The sequence below is a fragment of the Silurus aristotelis genome, assembly GCF_946808225.1.
Source record: "Silurus aristotelis genome assembly, chromosome: 12".
Classification (NCBI taxonomy): domain Eukaryota; kingdom Metazoa; phylum Chordata; class Actinopteri; order Siluriformes; family Siluridae; genus Silurus; species Silurus aristotelis.
The window spans coordinates 13982962-13998429 of NC_139585.1; the positions used below are offsets into that span (position 1 = coordinate 13982962).

At 37.9% G+C, this 15468-nt stretch overlaps 1 protein-coding gene across 20 annotated transcripts in view; it reads left to right on the plus strand.

The window, feature by feature from the left end:
- The window catches only part of camk2g1 (calcium/calmodulin-dependent protein kinase (CaM kinase) II gamma 1), a 57891-nt gene that overhangs the window by 30663 nt on the left and 11760 nt on the right, over window positions 1-15468 (plus strand). For 11 of the 20 annotated variants that reach the window (XM_083555892.1, XM_083555896.1, XM_083555885.1 and 8 more), the window contains exons 4-12: window positions 2908-2962; window positions 3441-3506; window positions 7160-7232; window positions 9488-9590; window positions 11426-11509; window positions 11623-11717; window positions 13322-13444; window positions 14095-14178; window positions 14284-14326. In XM_083555892.1, coding sequence (XP_083412018.1) covers window positions 2908-2962; window positions 3441-3506; window positions 7160-7232; window positions 9488-9590; window positions 11426-11509; window positions 11623-11717; window positions 13322-13444; window positions 14095-14178; window positions 14284-14326 — 726 coding nt within the window. Of the gene's footprint in view, window positions 1-2907; window positions 2963-3440; window positions 3507-7159; window positions 7233-9487; window positions 9591-11425; window positions 11510-11622; window positions 11718-13321; window positions 13445-14094; window positions 14179-14283; window positions 14327-14773; window positions 14837-15468 lie in introns of all 20 variants that reach the window. The other 9 variants (XM_083555883.1, XM_083555900.1, XM_083555894.1 and 6 more) reach the window with 1 other exon arrangement.

Sequence of the window (15468 nt, forward strand, 5' to 3'; positions counted from 1 at the left end):
TTATTTTTTTAAAGCCAGACACACACGAGTTTGACTTCGATGCAGTTGAATAAACAAACATGTTTCCAACAGCTGACCCTTTTCTGAGATTAGATATAAAACTGAGATCATATTATTAAAAATAGGATTTTATGAATATTCTTAGAACATACCAGGCTTGGACTTAATACACACAAAATCAACATTTGACAATGCCTGGCTTTGCTGATTTGTTATAATATATTTCTCCCAACCGTTCTTTTTTTCCATCTATCTTTCCTGCTGTAATGTGACTTGTGTGTTACATATCGGCTCCTTGCACTTCACTTTATTTCCTGAGGCTTTTCCTTTCTGCTTGCTTGCTTCCCTTCAGCCCCTTAAAGGGGCTGCTTGTCATGTTTTCTGCTTGGACTGCAGATAAATGCTGAACAAAGGAAGCAATGGCAGAAAAGAAATTGAGCGAGATCTTGGAAGAACGGAGAACAGAGAGGTCAAAGTGTTTGTGGATATTGTATATTGAAGTTGATTTTTTTTGGACCTTTCCCTCTCCTATATTGTCTTCTCATCTCCTCTCTTTTTCTCTTGCGCAGTTTCACCCAAACATGACTGAATGAAATCATTATTTTGGATGAGGAACGTGAGCTGATGTATGCATAACAATGAAAAATGCACTGTGGAACAGAAAAGGCAGAGGTGTGTGAGGGCAAATAAATGGCAGGGATGTAAATGCACGCTCATCAGTTTTCCTTTAATCACAAGGAGGCAGTATGGAAATAAATCAATCAAGAATAAAGAGGATTTAAACCTTTTTATAATTTTTCCAGTAGCATGTGCTTTTTTTTCTTTTATACTTTTTGATATTTTAGTTTGAATTCTAACCTAAAATCCAGAAATAGCTTTTAAAGGCTGAGCCAGTGAATGTAGTGGTTGGCAGTCGCCCTGATATTCAGTCAGCTGTCAATAAAATATTTACTAGGATGAAAGACTTCAGTTCTTGTGTCACCAGAGGTCTACCAATCAGGACATGGAGGTGCCTCTACTTACCTGTCAATCATGGTACCTGCTTATTTCAAAAGCTCCACCTCCTACAATAAAAATGTTTCTGGTGTATTTAATATATCATTACAGTACTAATAAATTAGCCATGGTTTACTCATTTCAAGAATGAAATAGTCTTGCTTTATTGCCCAAAATGTTCATTTAATGCTTCAAAGATCAATGGATAGAATGACAAATGGAATAGATGGATGATGTATAGATAGATAAATAGACAGATTGATGGTTAGATAGATACCTAGATGGAGGTATAGATGAATAAATAGACTGATAGATAGATGGACTTTATGCAGTTTAAGGCAAACTTGAAACCTAGAAAAAAAAAATTAGTGATTGATTTTTTTTCCAGTGCTTGTGAAATTTGATAATATTCCAGGTATTTTCATTTGTCCAAATATAGTTTTTTTTTGCCGTAAAATAAACTGAAAAGGACATACTGTTAAACCTGTTAAAGTCACAGTATTAACATGCTCATACCGATCAGAGTTTCTACTGTGTTAGGAATGTTGGGACTTTGTTTATTATAGCTGCTCACTTAGAGACATCGGAATACGATACGTGCTGCGCTGCTACTGTGTATATACACCCTGTTGGTATAAACCACACAGCGAACAGAGATTTTAGATAAGACTCAGACGAAATGCTTTGTATTCAGCTGTAACCTTAAGCAGTAATTCTACCTCCTTGTCAGTTCAAGTCCTTGTGTTTGTGAAGTGCTCCTCCCCCCCCCCCCCCTACTAATGTTCTTAATAGTATTTTTGAGATGTTTTATGTGGCAGTTATTGACAGTGAGTATGTAATATTTTAAAAAATGATGTTTTTGTGGACAGTAACGCAGGGATTAAAACGGTTTTCAAAAATACTTTGAGTGGCTGAGGCCTGAGAGGATTTAAGGGTTTGGGTGCTATCTGATTAAAACATGGGATTCTGTGGATTCCTTCCCATTTTTCCAGCAAAGTGTACAATAAGGCAGATACACTTGATGTTGCCCCCCCCCCCCCCTTTTTTTTTGAGAGGAAGTAGGTATCAGAGTAGTAGTACTACTATCAGTACTCTCAGGTGATGCTCAAAGCTTTAGTGTTGGTGTTGCAAAAGAAAAAGTGCCAGGGGTTCATCTGTAGCACCTTTTAATCGTGTGCCCTTTTCTGTTTTCCTCTGCATATATCCATATGTAGCGATTTCAAGTAATTAAAGTGTGCATGTGTACTTATAAGAGCTTTGATACTTCTCAATAAACCATCAGAAAGGGTTCATTTTTGTTTTATATTCCTCTCTTCCTTCTTCTCTGTTTAGTTCTTTGCCCAGTTGCTAAGTTGCTCTTTCTCTCAGGACTCCCAGAAGGCTTCAGCTATTCTCGGCAGTGTTTACTTACTCTTTCTCTCTCTCTCTCTCTCCCCCATCATTTAGCAGTCTTTTCATATTTCTCCCGATTTCTCTTTTCACCTATCTCTTTCTCTCTCTCTTTCTCCCTCGCTCTTTTTTTTCTGCTTTTTGTTTTTCTTTGGGCTTTTCACTCATCTCCCATCTCATTCTTCTTCTCTCTGTCATTGTCTGACTGTGACATAATGATTGTGTACACACACACACACACACACACACACACACACACACACACACACACACACACACACACACACATAGTTTCTAGCCCATGTGATCAGAATATTGTTTTAATTGATGTGTTGTGAGAACAGGTTGTTTTCTTAAGTTCATCACTAAGCATGAAGTCATGTTCTCTCTCTCTCTCTCTCTCTCTCTCTCTCTCTCTCTCCTCTCTCTCTCTCTCTTTCTTTCTTTCTTTCTTTCTTTCTTTCTTTCTTTCTTTCTTTCTTTCTTTCTTTCTTTCTATATATACATACATCTCTTTTCCAGTTCGACTACATGACAGTATTGCAGAAGAAGGTTTTCATTACCTGGTCTTTGACCTGTAAGTACACACACACACACACACATACATGATACATCAATAGTATAATATGAAAAAGAACATGAGCATGCAGCTCAATACACAGTGGATATTTGTGCATTCACTTTAGCAGTTTATATTGTGTGGTTTGGAGCACTGTTCTCCTACACACACTGCCTCCTTCATGCGAGAAGGATTTGCATTGTGTAGCTGTAGGCAGTGTTAAGGGGAATTGGCAAAACCATGCTATTGCAAACTAGAAGTGACTGCTGCACAATTGTATGTGGACATGTGCAGGAGTGTTTGTCTTTCTTTTCTACATCTCTGTCTGTCTCTCTACCTGTCTCTGATTCTCTCTGATGGGTTTCTCTCTCTCTCTCTCTCTCTCTCTCTCTCTCTCTCTCTCTCTCTCTCTCTCTCTCTCTCTCTCTCTCTCTCTCTCTCTCTCTCTCTCTCTCTCTCTCTCTCTCTCTCTCTCTCTCTCTCTCTCTCTCTGCAGTGTGACTGGAGGGGAGCTGTTTGAAGACATCGTTGCCAGAGAGTATTACAGTGAGGCTGATGCGAGGTGGGCACTCCGATTCTCCAATTTACTGTTGCCGTGGTTACTGCTCTGCGCCCCGCAGCAAGCGGGTCACACACACTCACGCACACATTCGTGCACACAGACATATGCGTGACCACAGCGTTGTGTTTTAAAAGCACACAGTTAGTGAGTGAGGAAGTGGAAGCTCTCGTAAGTGCAGTAAAATCAAAGTGCTCCTTAATGATGCTATTATGCAAGCGTTATTAGCTGAGTTATAACTTGTCAACAGGTAGAACCACCAACCCCCACCCCCCTATATTTTCATATCCCCTCTCCTACCCATCCTCCCATCTGCTTTTTTTTCTCATCCCCCTCTTTTCTTACTCTTCGTTCACGCCACTCGTCATTGTTCCTCCTCTCATTTCCTCCTTTCCTTGCTTTAGACTGATGTGTTTGCCAGCCCTAGCAGCTAATAAGCACCATAATAGGAGTTATATTGACTGAATTCATTTGGGTGACATGTCTTTCTGGGCTGTGACTTTCATATGGCATATGACTTTTACCATATATGTGCTTTTCCTCCAGTACTTCTGTCAGAACTAAACAGGGAGCCAATTTTCGCTTAATAATAGGACTGCACAATATAAATTTTTTTTAACTCAAATTGTTTCAAAAAATGTTTTATTACGGAAATCACAATATATAAGCATGTGCACCAAACTGCAGTTTTCATGTGGATAGCATTATGATCATCTCTTTGGTTCCAAGTCAAAATCTGAATATAAATATATCTTTTTTATTTCATGTTTATTTTGATCAACTTAATAATATGAGTGATATTTTTTTTATTTCTCACCACCTTGTATATGACTAATACCCAATATTTTTTTTTTGTCTGTTATCATATTTTATAACAGTTATTTTCCCTTGTTGAAAAGCATTCTGGTTTTTACTCCATAGGGGTACAACAAAATAATAGTTTGCTGTATCGTATGGAGCTCCGTCCAATATGTTCATGGCTAGGATTCCAATAGAGCAAAAATTGACTGTACTTTTTTATTTTTATTTTTTTTTATTTTTTGAGAGGGAGGGGTGGAAAGGTATCAATCAAGGTGACACCAGCCAATCATGGGCACCTTTAAGCTCATGTAGGCAGAAATGGGCGGATGGCACTTCTCTTTGACATTCCTTAAGCAGCAGTTTGAAAAGATGCACTTTGAAAGACTTTCCCTGCTACTGTGGAAAAAAATGTATTACATTAATAAGTTATTACATCTGAAGCATACATTAGTTACAGTGTATTTTAATAAGTCACAGTGTATTATAATCCCAATGTGATTATTATGATTTTTTATAATAATTATTAAATAGAAGTTATATTCAGTATAAGCGTCGGGTTAAATATTTATTCTCTGACACGAAATGGAACATCTCTTGAGTGTAATTGTGTCACCTGCATGACACTGAATCCTCACTGATAGACTTTACATACACTGTGCGTCAAGCTGGTCCTATTCCTCTATAATGGATTATGTGCTGTTTGGCTGTAATATAATGTCTGCATAGCCGAGTTTGTGTTCTGACATTTAATAATAATAATAATAATAATACCAACTTTATTTTTATATAGCGCCTTTAAAGTAGCTTCTCAAGGTGCTTTACATACAGGCAAACAAGAATACAACACACACAAAATAGAGCAAATAATACACACATACTTATAATTACACACAAAATCAAAATGTAAAAAAATGAGTTTTTAAAAGGGATTTAAAAGTACTGAAGTTCTGTGCGTCTCTGATGTGAGGAGGGAGTGAATTCCAAAGTTTTGGTGCATACGAAGAAAAAGCCCTATCCCCTACTGAACGCAGCCGTGTCTGTGGAACAACCAATAGTCCTGCTTGTGAAGAGCGTAACATACGCTTGGGTGTGTATACAGTTAAAAGTGCAGACAGATACTAGGGGGCAAGACCATGCAGTGCCTTGTATGTAGGCATGAGAACTTTAAAATCTACTCGGAACCTGACCGGAAGCCAATGCAAGGACTTGAGAATTGGTGTAATGTGCTCATTTTGCCTGGCTCCAGTCAGGATCCTAGCAGCTGAATTTTGTACACATTGCAGTTTATTAAGTGTGGTTTTAGGAACCCCAGCCAGAAGTGCATTGCAATAATCAATGCGGGAAAACACAAAAGTATTAATAAGCCTTTCAGTCACAGAATGGGATAACATATGGCGAAGTCTAGAGATATTTCTGAGATGAAAAAATGAGTTCTTTACAGTATACCAAATGTGAGGGTCAAAAGATAGACTTGAGTCAAAGATGACTCCTAGATTTTTTAATTTGGTTTGTACTTCCAGAACAGAGCCGTCTACGTTTAGGGATAATGAACCAGCTTTGCGAAGCTGGTGAGGGGTGCCAATAAGCAAGACCTCTGTCTTATCACTATCACTATTTGAAGTGGAAACGGTCAGTTAAAGCAACTTCGCTTTAAATACATGCTTTTATTCTGCAGAAGATAAAGCACTCATTTACAGTATTGAACTCTGTGCTCAGTGGAGGGGATTGGAGCTGAAACCAGGGTGTGTGGCTGCAGGACTAAGAGGAAAGCAGCCTTTTCCCCCCCTGAACACTGGGATGCTTGCTTTCCTGGGAAAGGAATGTTGGGCTCTAAATTCAACCAAATTTGGGCAAAGAAAATTGCTGCCCTTTTCGATCATGAATAGACATTCTCATTCTTTTTTTTCTTCTCTCTTTGGTATCGTCATTTGCCCAGTTTATCGTTTATCTTCTTTCTTTCTTTCTTTCTTTCTTTCTTTCTTTCTTTCTTTCTTTCTTTCTTTCTTTCTTTCTTTCTTTCTTTCTTTCTTTCTTTCTTTCTTTCTTTCTTTCTTTCTTTCTTTCTTTTCTTTTCTTTTCTACCCCCCCTCTCTTTCTATCTGTTGCTTATCTCCCTCCCTCTTTATTTTTCTCCTTCCACTCTTCTCAAATATCACTTGAATTCAATTTGCTTTATTGCTGTAACAATGTTATCCATCTGTTTGGCCAAGGCTCGGTCAACTGCAGACAGATGAACATGTGCTGTACAATATATTTTACCTCCAACGATCAATGGCTATCCGTTAGCTCTCTTTATGAGGAGGAGAAGTCTGACTGGAGCTTGTAGTCAGTAAATACATGCACATCTTCTACATTTATTCATTTGCCAGATGCTTTTCCATCCGGCAAGATTACAGCATATTGCTGTAGATCTGAGCATTTGCCAAATAACCAAAAACAGGTGCAAACATGACTCAGAGAGCCACAGTATTTTATTATTTAAGAGTACTCAAGCGCTCAAGTGCTTCAATCTTTGGTCACAGAGCTGTCAAAGTAAAAGGAACTAAAGCAATAATGTTAATACACATCACTAGTGGTAAAGCAGTAACATCCCAAGAGTTTTGTAACAGTAGCCAGCATGCTATGCAGTAATAAGGAACTGAGATGAACAAATGTTTACCTCAGAAAGTGTTGGTAAAAGCAACCCCATCTAGATCTACACACTCGCTTTCTGCAGAATAAAATAACAATGCCTGCATTTTGAGGGTCTCTTTTTAACAGTTTATTAGAGTATATAATGAATGTGTTGAAATGATGTGAATTTTAGTGTGTCTTAGCTTGCACTAATTTTCTCCCTTTGTTTCTTGCTCTCACAGCCAGTGCATTAATCAGATTCTTGAGAGCGTCAATCATATTCACCAGCATGACATTGTGCACAGAGACCTTAAGGTGAGTTAGTGCCTATTGCCACGACAACCACCATCAGCTTTCACCAGCTTTTAATGTGTCCATGGTGATGACCCGCGTTTCTCTCTCTTTTTCTCACACACACACACACGCACTCACGCACACACAGGCACACACAGGCACACACAAACTATTATAAATCTTTCCATTATTAATGGAAAAAAAGATGATAAAACATGATGATAAAAACATAATACGTTTGCTTAGTCTGTGTGCAGATTTTTAGACCACTTAACTCTTCAACCCAAGGGCACAGACCTGCTACGTTTTGCTGTAATAAGAATGTTTTCATTTGAAGAAAAAGATATGAGGTTGTAGCCCTCAGCAGGTCTTTGTTATAAAGGTGATGGAAATGTTAACTAAAATGCAGCAACTCTTGCAGGCTATTTAAGCCCTCAGGCTCTTAATAGGTGTTGGGGTTCAGCACTCTGTTGCAGTAGAACTGTCTGATTGAGCTCTGTGTTTTATATTTGTGGTTCCATTGTGTGCACGGTGCTGCAAGTGCAGACAGGAATGTCAACTTACAGACCCTTTCTGTGCACATAGACAGAGTGAAGTCTTATTAACGTAATGCTTGCATCTTATACACACACTCACACACGCAGTCGTACACACTCTGCTTATTCTCATTGTATGTGAGTCAAATGTTGAGTAGAAGAGATCTTTATTACGCTTCTGGTTGCCATGGTGACAGACGTGATATGACTGTTTTCATACTTTCCCAGACTAAAAGAAATTAACTTATAAGCCTTCCCATTTCAGCCATTTCTGTGCTTTTGAGCCACTCTCTTTTAAAAAATCTAGCTTCTATTCAAATATAACATGAGTTTGGATAGATATGTAATGACATGTGATAACATTCATAAATTAATAAGGTGTTTCATGACTAAATATTTGATCTACTCTAACGTTCCTTTAAGCTGAAGGTTTGGAATCCAGTTCTTGTGGTAACATTGTCCAGACTTGGACTGAATGCATTCTTAAATTGAAAGATGCTATTACCTTTTCAGTGTGAAATGTCAAATGGACCTTGCTTTTTATATTTATGTGTGCAATCATTCAAATACATGTTTGCATTTAAGTTTGCTACTGAATTTGAATTATGGCTTAAATTATGCCCTTAGGAGAAATTTGATTAGTATGTGAATTTAAATTAAAATGGAAAATTCTGCTATATAAAGTGAAAATGCTTAATGGTGATTGGAATGGACATCCAGCACTGGTCTAACAGCACAATGCCTAGATTAACAGGCTAAGGTGTGTTAGGAGATGAAAATGTGCTATTCTAATAAATGCAATTCTAATGTGCTATTCTAATAAATGCAATGGCTGAGGGTCCCTAAGGCCTTGAGGTGGCAGAGAGAATTCTCATACATATTTACAGCATGGATCTTTTAAAATTGCTAACTGTTTAGACTGTCTGGGGTCTGTTTCATTGCTGACAGAAAAACAATAGCTTGCAATGCTTCTGTACACTGTAGATGTGTGTTCCTCTTGTCTTCTCGTAAATTTATACTACTTTGTCACGTATTTCTTAAGTATGATTGCATAAGGCAGGTTTTTATTTCAGCACGATTCTGTACTTAGGAAGAAATCTAGGGATATGGATTTCAGTATCACGCTGACTAAGTAAAACATATATTTAGAGTATTCTAATATTTTTTGCTGCCATTATTTATCAGGTCACATGATATTTGTGGCTTTGTTTGCCACACCCACATAGAATGAAAAGTTTATTCTCAAATAAGCTCGACTTTATCTGCATTACCAGCCTACATGAAAAAGAACAGGAAAAAGAATCAACCTCTGGAGCTGCTTAATCTAATAAGCAAATTACTGACATTTAATTCAGGTGTATTTAAGAACGTGAGCATCTACAATTCTTGTGCTTTTGACTCTGTCACTGTAAACTGCTAAACAATGGTGTGTGTGTGTGTGTGTGTGTGTGTGTGTGTGTGTGTGTGTGTGTGTGTGTGTGTGTGTGTGTGTGTGTTGTGTGAGAGAGGGTTTTGCAAACTAGACCTGACAAGAGTTTAGGGTGTTTTTTTTGCTGGCCATTTTACTTTGACCAATAACTGAAATGATCACAGACTAGAAAAGAAATCAGGTTTAAACTGTGTAAAGCCATAAATACAGCGTTCTATAACCTTGACTCGAGGTTTGCCTGTAAACATGCTGGCAGAGCAACTGGCAGACACACACTGATGGTGTGTGTGTGTGTGTGTGTGTGTGTACAGCCTGAGAACCTACTGTTGGCCAGTAAGATGAAGGGAGCAGCAGTCAAGTTGGCTGACTTTGGACTGGCGATTGAGGTACAGGGAGACCAGCAGGCATGGTTTGGTAAGAAACTAAATGTTTGATGTTGGACATCTCTTGCTTTATTATAGGTACCTTTTAAAGTCAATTGCAAGGTGGAAGCAAATGGATATTTTGGGGACGTTACGCTTACCATGGTTGATCCTAGGCTAAGCTCATATCACACTGCCAGAGAACTGGGACTGGAGACTTTGCTCCAAATATGCCAAGTCATGTTAAATTATTCAGGCTGAGCATATACAGTGCCAGAGGTGGTCAGTTCCACTTAACATTTGATCCCTGACTCATTCCATTCCTTTAGTTTCATAGCCCAAATCTTTATACACATAGCTAACGGTACGCTCAGGTTGTATTCTACTCTCATCCAATGCAGTTTTCCACCACACAGTCTTTCCAGGGTCCAACACTGACTTGACCATATTGAGAGGCCTACCATTTTGATGCCTGTCTAAATAAATAAGGAACATGTAAACTCTGGCTATTTATATTTATTTATATGTCATTTGTTTCAAACAAGAAGATTTTGATGTTTCTTCAGGTCTAATTAATTATAGATTTGGACATCTCTGTTTGCAGGGCATTTAACGTATGTGAATGTGCTGTGCAGTTTTTATTATATTCACCTCTTTGGCACAGACTGCAAAAAGTTTCCTGTGAATCTTCTTTCACAGGGCTCACTTTATTTTTATTTATTTTTTTCATTAAAGTTACATTTTCTTTTCTTTAATGTTTTTTACTTCAAAACCCTGACTAGGCTAATGAATGTCTATGAATTTCTCATACGTGTCCAGTTTGAGTGAAAGCTCTTCAATGACACGCTTTGATCATTTCTTTATAGACATCAGCTGAAAGGCAGTTTCAGCCACTACCCCCTGGGACAATCACTGATGCATGTGACGTTTTCTTACTATTTTAGTCTTAAAACGTAATCTGCTCAAACTGTAATTTAAAATCAAAATGCAGGATTTAGGAATAAAATGCTGTGCATTAAAACATTGTGCGAGACATTGGCTCACCCTACCTGACCATGATAATATGGTTACTGAGGATAAAAGGAGAATGACTCTTCATTTACCAAAGTTAATTCAACGTAATTTGACTTAAAAGCCTCTCGCACTGAGAAAAGGGCCCTGATACACAGAGACACCGGTGGGCATCAGTGACTAACCATTGGCAATAGTTTCCTGCACTCTGACTGTACCTCTCCGACTGATCATCATGACTGAGCATGTGGAATTTATGTGGGTGTTTACGAGATTTGTCTCATTTTCTAATTATGCAATGATTGCATTGATTAGAACAAAAATGTATATATTAAACCAGCTAAGCTTGTAAACAACACCCTAAAGAGGCTAGACTCAGCGCATCTCATTTTTATTTTACATTTTCAGCTTTAGCACAGCCCATCAACCTAGCTACATTTACTTTTTAAATGTTTATTTATTTATTTTTTTGTACAAATGAAGACTTTAAACCTCTAACAGGGGCATTTTGAAAAAAAGAGTCTTGAAACTAGAAAGGATGCTTCTGTCAGACAGGCTTGGTGCTATTCTTCTGTGCTAGGTGTCATGTCTAAAAACATGCTTTCCAAAATAAAATCATGTGCTTCCTCTTGCAGTTTATAGCTCTGTGAAGCCAGTTTAATACCTAACTTACAGTAATTTTTATGTGACAAGATGGTTGTATCGAGCATCCTTAAACAATCAAGTAATTGACACTACAATTCCTAAAAGTTTATATTTTTTATTATTTTATAGATTATTTTATATTATCTGAATGTCATTTGTTTTCGGATATGGATAATATTAAAACGTGCCTAGGCAAGCTATGGATCATTCTGTTATTGTTCTTTGGGACAGGATTTGCAGGCACTCCTGGCTATTTATCTCCAGAAGTCCTGAGGAAGGACCCTTATGGTAAACCTGTAGACATTTGGGCCTGTGGTGAGATTTTCTTTTTTTAATCTGGATTACAATAATCCCATATGATTCAACTGCATACTGTTTACTGTACAAGTTTTTTATTTGCTTATTCATTTCCTTTTTAATCGTTTCAGGAGTTATTCTCTATATTCTCCTTGTGGGATATCCTCCTTTCTGGGATGAAGATCAGCATAAACTGTACCAGCAAATCAAGGCTGGTGCTTATGATGTAAGTGCAGTTTGTTCCCGTTCATAAACCTCTTGCAATTTTACTTCAGGGGCCATAATAGCACATTAAAGGGATGCAATGTTTGGACAACCGGAGACATTAGTTTCACACTTTTGACTATTAGTTTGTCCTACCATTTTATAAATACAAAACATGTATCCTAAATACATATACATACATAACAATAATAATGATATATTTATACCAATCTAGTCATATAATAACTTGCCTTAGACATCTATTTAGTAGCTTAATATAAATATAATAAACACCTTAATATATTTATATAATTTTATTAGGCACACTTCCCAGGTATCAAGTGCCATATTTTGATAATATATCTTTAGTCAAGGACCTCATACATTTCCAGTGAGATATCATTTTGGTTTATATGTTTTCATGCCTATGAGTCTGAGTAGAGGTTTCAGTGAAATTCATATTTTTTTTTTTTTTTTTTTTTTTGGGGGGGGGGGGGGGGGGGTTGGTTTTTGTTTTATTTTTAATACATTTAATTAAACAGTCCAAAAAAAAAAAGCAAACCTTTATTGGTCCAAAATATGATTATAGACAAAAATAAACAAACCTTGTGCTCGTAAGTTCATAATTACCTGAGCACAGAAAACACACTATATTGTCTATTAAAAAGTATTGCACAAGCAAGAATGCTGTTAATATGAATATCAGTGCAAATGTGATTATCTGCAGCAATCACAACCATGCTGATATTCAGTACAACAGCCCGGCTGTGACTGTATTATTACTGTTATGTAAAATGTGACAAAGCCTGCTGTAATGACTTTATTTTGGAGGTTTTTGAGAAAAAAAATTGTGAAAGTTCTTAGAATGGTATTGTCTCCATATTTTATAGTATGCTCAAAAAGTCATAGTTAGTCAGGCTGCAGGTCTTTTACAGACTGAAAGCTCATAAGGCTATCTTTTTCCATTACGATTTAAATGCTCTGTTCTGGGTCTTGGTGGTCTGACAGGCTGGCTGCTTAATTTTTGATTGAGTGTAAATTAGACCTGTGCCAGTACTATTGATCCTGTCATGCCTTTCCTGACGCATTGCAGAGAGATAACTTACTGGGAAGAACTGGATGATTCCTTCGGTGTGTAGATTTTCAGGGGTCTGTGTGTTTCCTGCAAAACATGAATTGAATTTTAAGGAGTAATGTGTGTGCTTACACATCTGTGCACTGTAATGTTAACTCACAGCTTACAGAAAGGCAGGAAAAGGTTTTTTCATGATGACGAACAGTCTATTAAACTGGCTGCAGTTTTAAAATAATTTGAAATAGAAGTGTATGGTAAAGATATAAATGTAGATTCAACATCTGGTAAATTGGCTGACTGGTACCCGTGCTCTCTAATCTAATAACTTGTGTCTCAGTGAGGTGTTAATTTGCAAAAGTAACATTTATTAGAACACCAGCCGTGGCCGTAACATTTCCTACTGCTTTCTTTCTGTACTCCTAATTTCATTATCCCTTCGCATCAGACAGTGTGTTTGTCGGTTAAAATCACAAAGGGAATTTACTCCTTTGCATGCAGAGTGTATATATATATATCTAACACTTCGTATCATTCATGCTGCCATACTCCAGTTTCCCTCTCCTGAGTGGGACACTGTCACCCCAGAGGCCAAGAACCTCATCAACCAGATGCTGACCATTAACCCAGCCAAGAGGATCACCGCCGAGCAGGCCCTCAAGCACCCATGGGTCTGCGTAAGTAATTGCTTTCAAGATCTATAATTCTTGCAGGCTGCAGAAATCCATTAAAAAGTCTGCAGTGCCTTAGATTTCTTCAAGATTTTAATCCATTTCTATTCAAGCCAAATAACTATACTAAACCTAAAACCATATAACTAACTGCAGTCTTGGAGTCCGGTGCAGTTTGAGTCTCACTGATTATCACTATTAATAGAAATGCTGGAATAAAGCACTGGATCAGATTGGACTTCTTGTTGGCATCATGCCTGTGATGTTTTGTGTAACTTAGCAACAGGCGTTTGCAGAGAGTTGGCTCGGTTACTAAGGGGATGTCCATATCAGATCAGTATTGGGTATCACACAATGTGTATAGCTCTGATGTTAGTTGTTTATTGAAAATCAGGCTCAGATCAGTTTTGCTATATGCTAGTTTTGTAATTTTTTTTATTCTGACACTTTTATTAAGATTTTAATTGAATCAGAATCAAATTTGCACATTATGCTTTATCCCGGCCTTACAGAATTAAGAACTGACAAAGAACATTACAGACTGTTGCATACACTCTACACTGCTTTTTGAGATGTTAGAACTTGTATATTGTATTGTACTCCAGAGTCTTCGATTGAACAAACTGATGTGTTTATTTTTCAATTTGACTGTTCAGCAACGGTCTACAGTAGCCTCAATGATGCATCGGCAAGAGACTGTGGAGTGCCTGCGCAAGTTCAATGCCAGGAGAAAACTGAAGGTATGTTCTCATTATTGTTCCTGCATAGTAGAAGAACATTCTACAGATTAGTAACACAACATAATGAACCTCACTCTATTTTTTTCCTTTTGTCTATCTATTCAGGGAGCCATTCTCACCACTATGCTGGTTTCCAGAAACTTTTCAGGTGGGTCTCTGTTGCTTGCTCGTGATCAGGGTGATCATGGACCAAGCTGCTGTATCTCCACGATTGTAGGCACAATTGAAGATGTATTTTCCGCTAGCTAAACAATCAGGGAGTGCAAGGTTTGGAAAACTACGAGCATAAAAGCCTTTTGGATTTATTTAAACTTCACATTTCTGCAGGGGGACACAGCTGAATTGTTCGGTTATGTTACTTAGCTGCTGCAGAATTTAAATATTGATATGTGGCCTTTATTTGTGACTTTCTTCTTATTTTTTCCCCCGCAATGTCAAGTCAGATTCTTTTCTTTGTTTTTTTGGTGTCACAGGGTAACAGGTTGTATTTTGTGCCAAAGCCAGAAGTTTTAATGAGATTAGGTTAGGTCACATTCTCTCAGGGGTTGTATATTTTCTGTAGCCTTATTCAACTGAACGCCTCTCTGTCCAATAGTGGGCCGGCAGCATACCAGCCCTGCTGCTCCCACCACCAGCACTGCCGCGCTTGCACAGGAAGGTATGTGAGAGTGCATCTCCTCACCTCTCCACCGGGGGGGCCCCAGATAGCCCTATCCACCTTCCCCAAAATCCTGCCCCTGTCTTTGCTCCACCTACACAGCATGTAGCCAGACGCCTGCCATGCCTGCTCTCACATAAAAGCACACACGCATTCAATTTCATAAAAAAATCACTGCCAGTTGGTCCAGGACGACCAATTTCTCGATTTCATACACGTACTACACGGCCTTATTCCATTTTACCAAGATTAACATTCATAACAGTCATGTGCATCACGCACCGTCCTCATGCACCATGGTCTTCAGCCTGTGCTGTCCTTTAACTTTTAATCCAGTATTGTTTAGTGTTTAAGGACAAAAAACAGATCCTGCCACTTGTAAATGTAAACCATAGTTCCTGTAAATAGTGTTTGGACACATGAGGAATAAACACTCCTCAGCTCTCTGGAACTTTGAATTATTTATTTTTTTAACCTTACTCCCATGGATTATTCTCTCTGTATATTTAAATAGATGTCATTCCAGTCCTTTTTTTCAAATGTCTTTCTTTTTACGCAACTTGAATTTGAATGCTGATGTTCCAGAATCTGATCAATATCACCTCACCGCATTCATTATAGTGATCGCCATC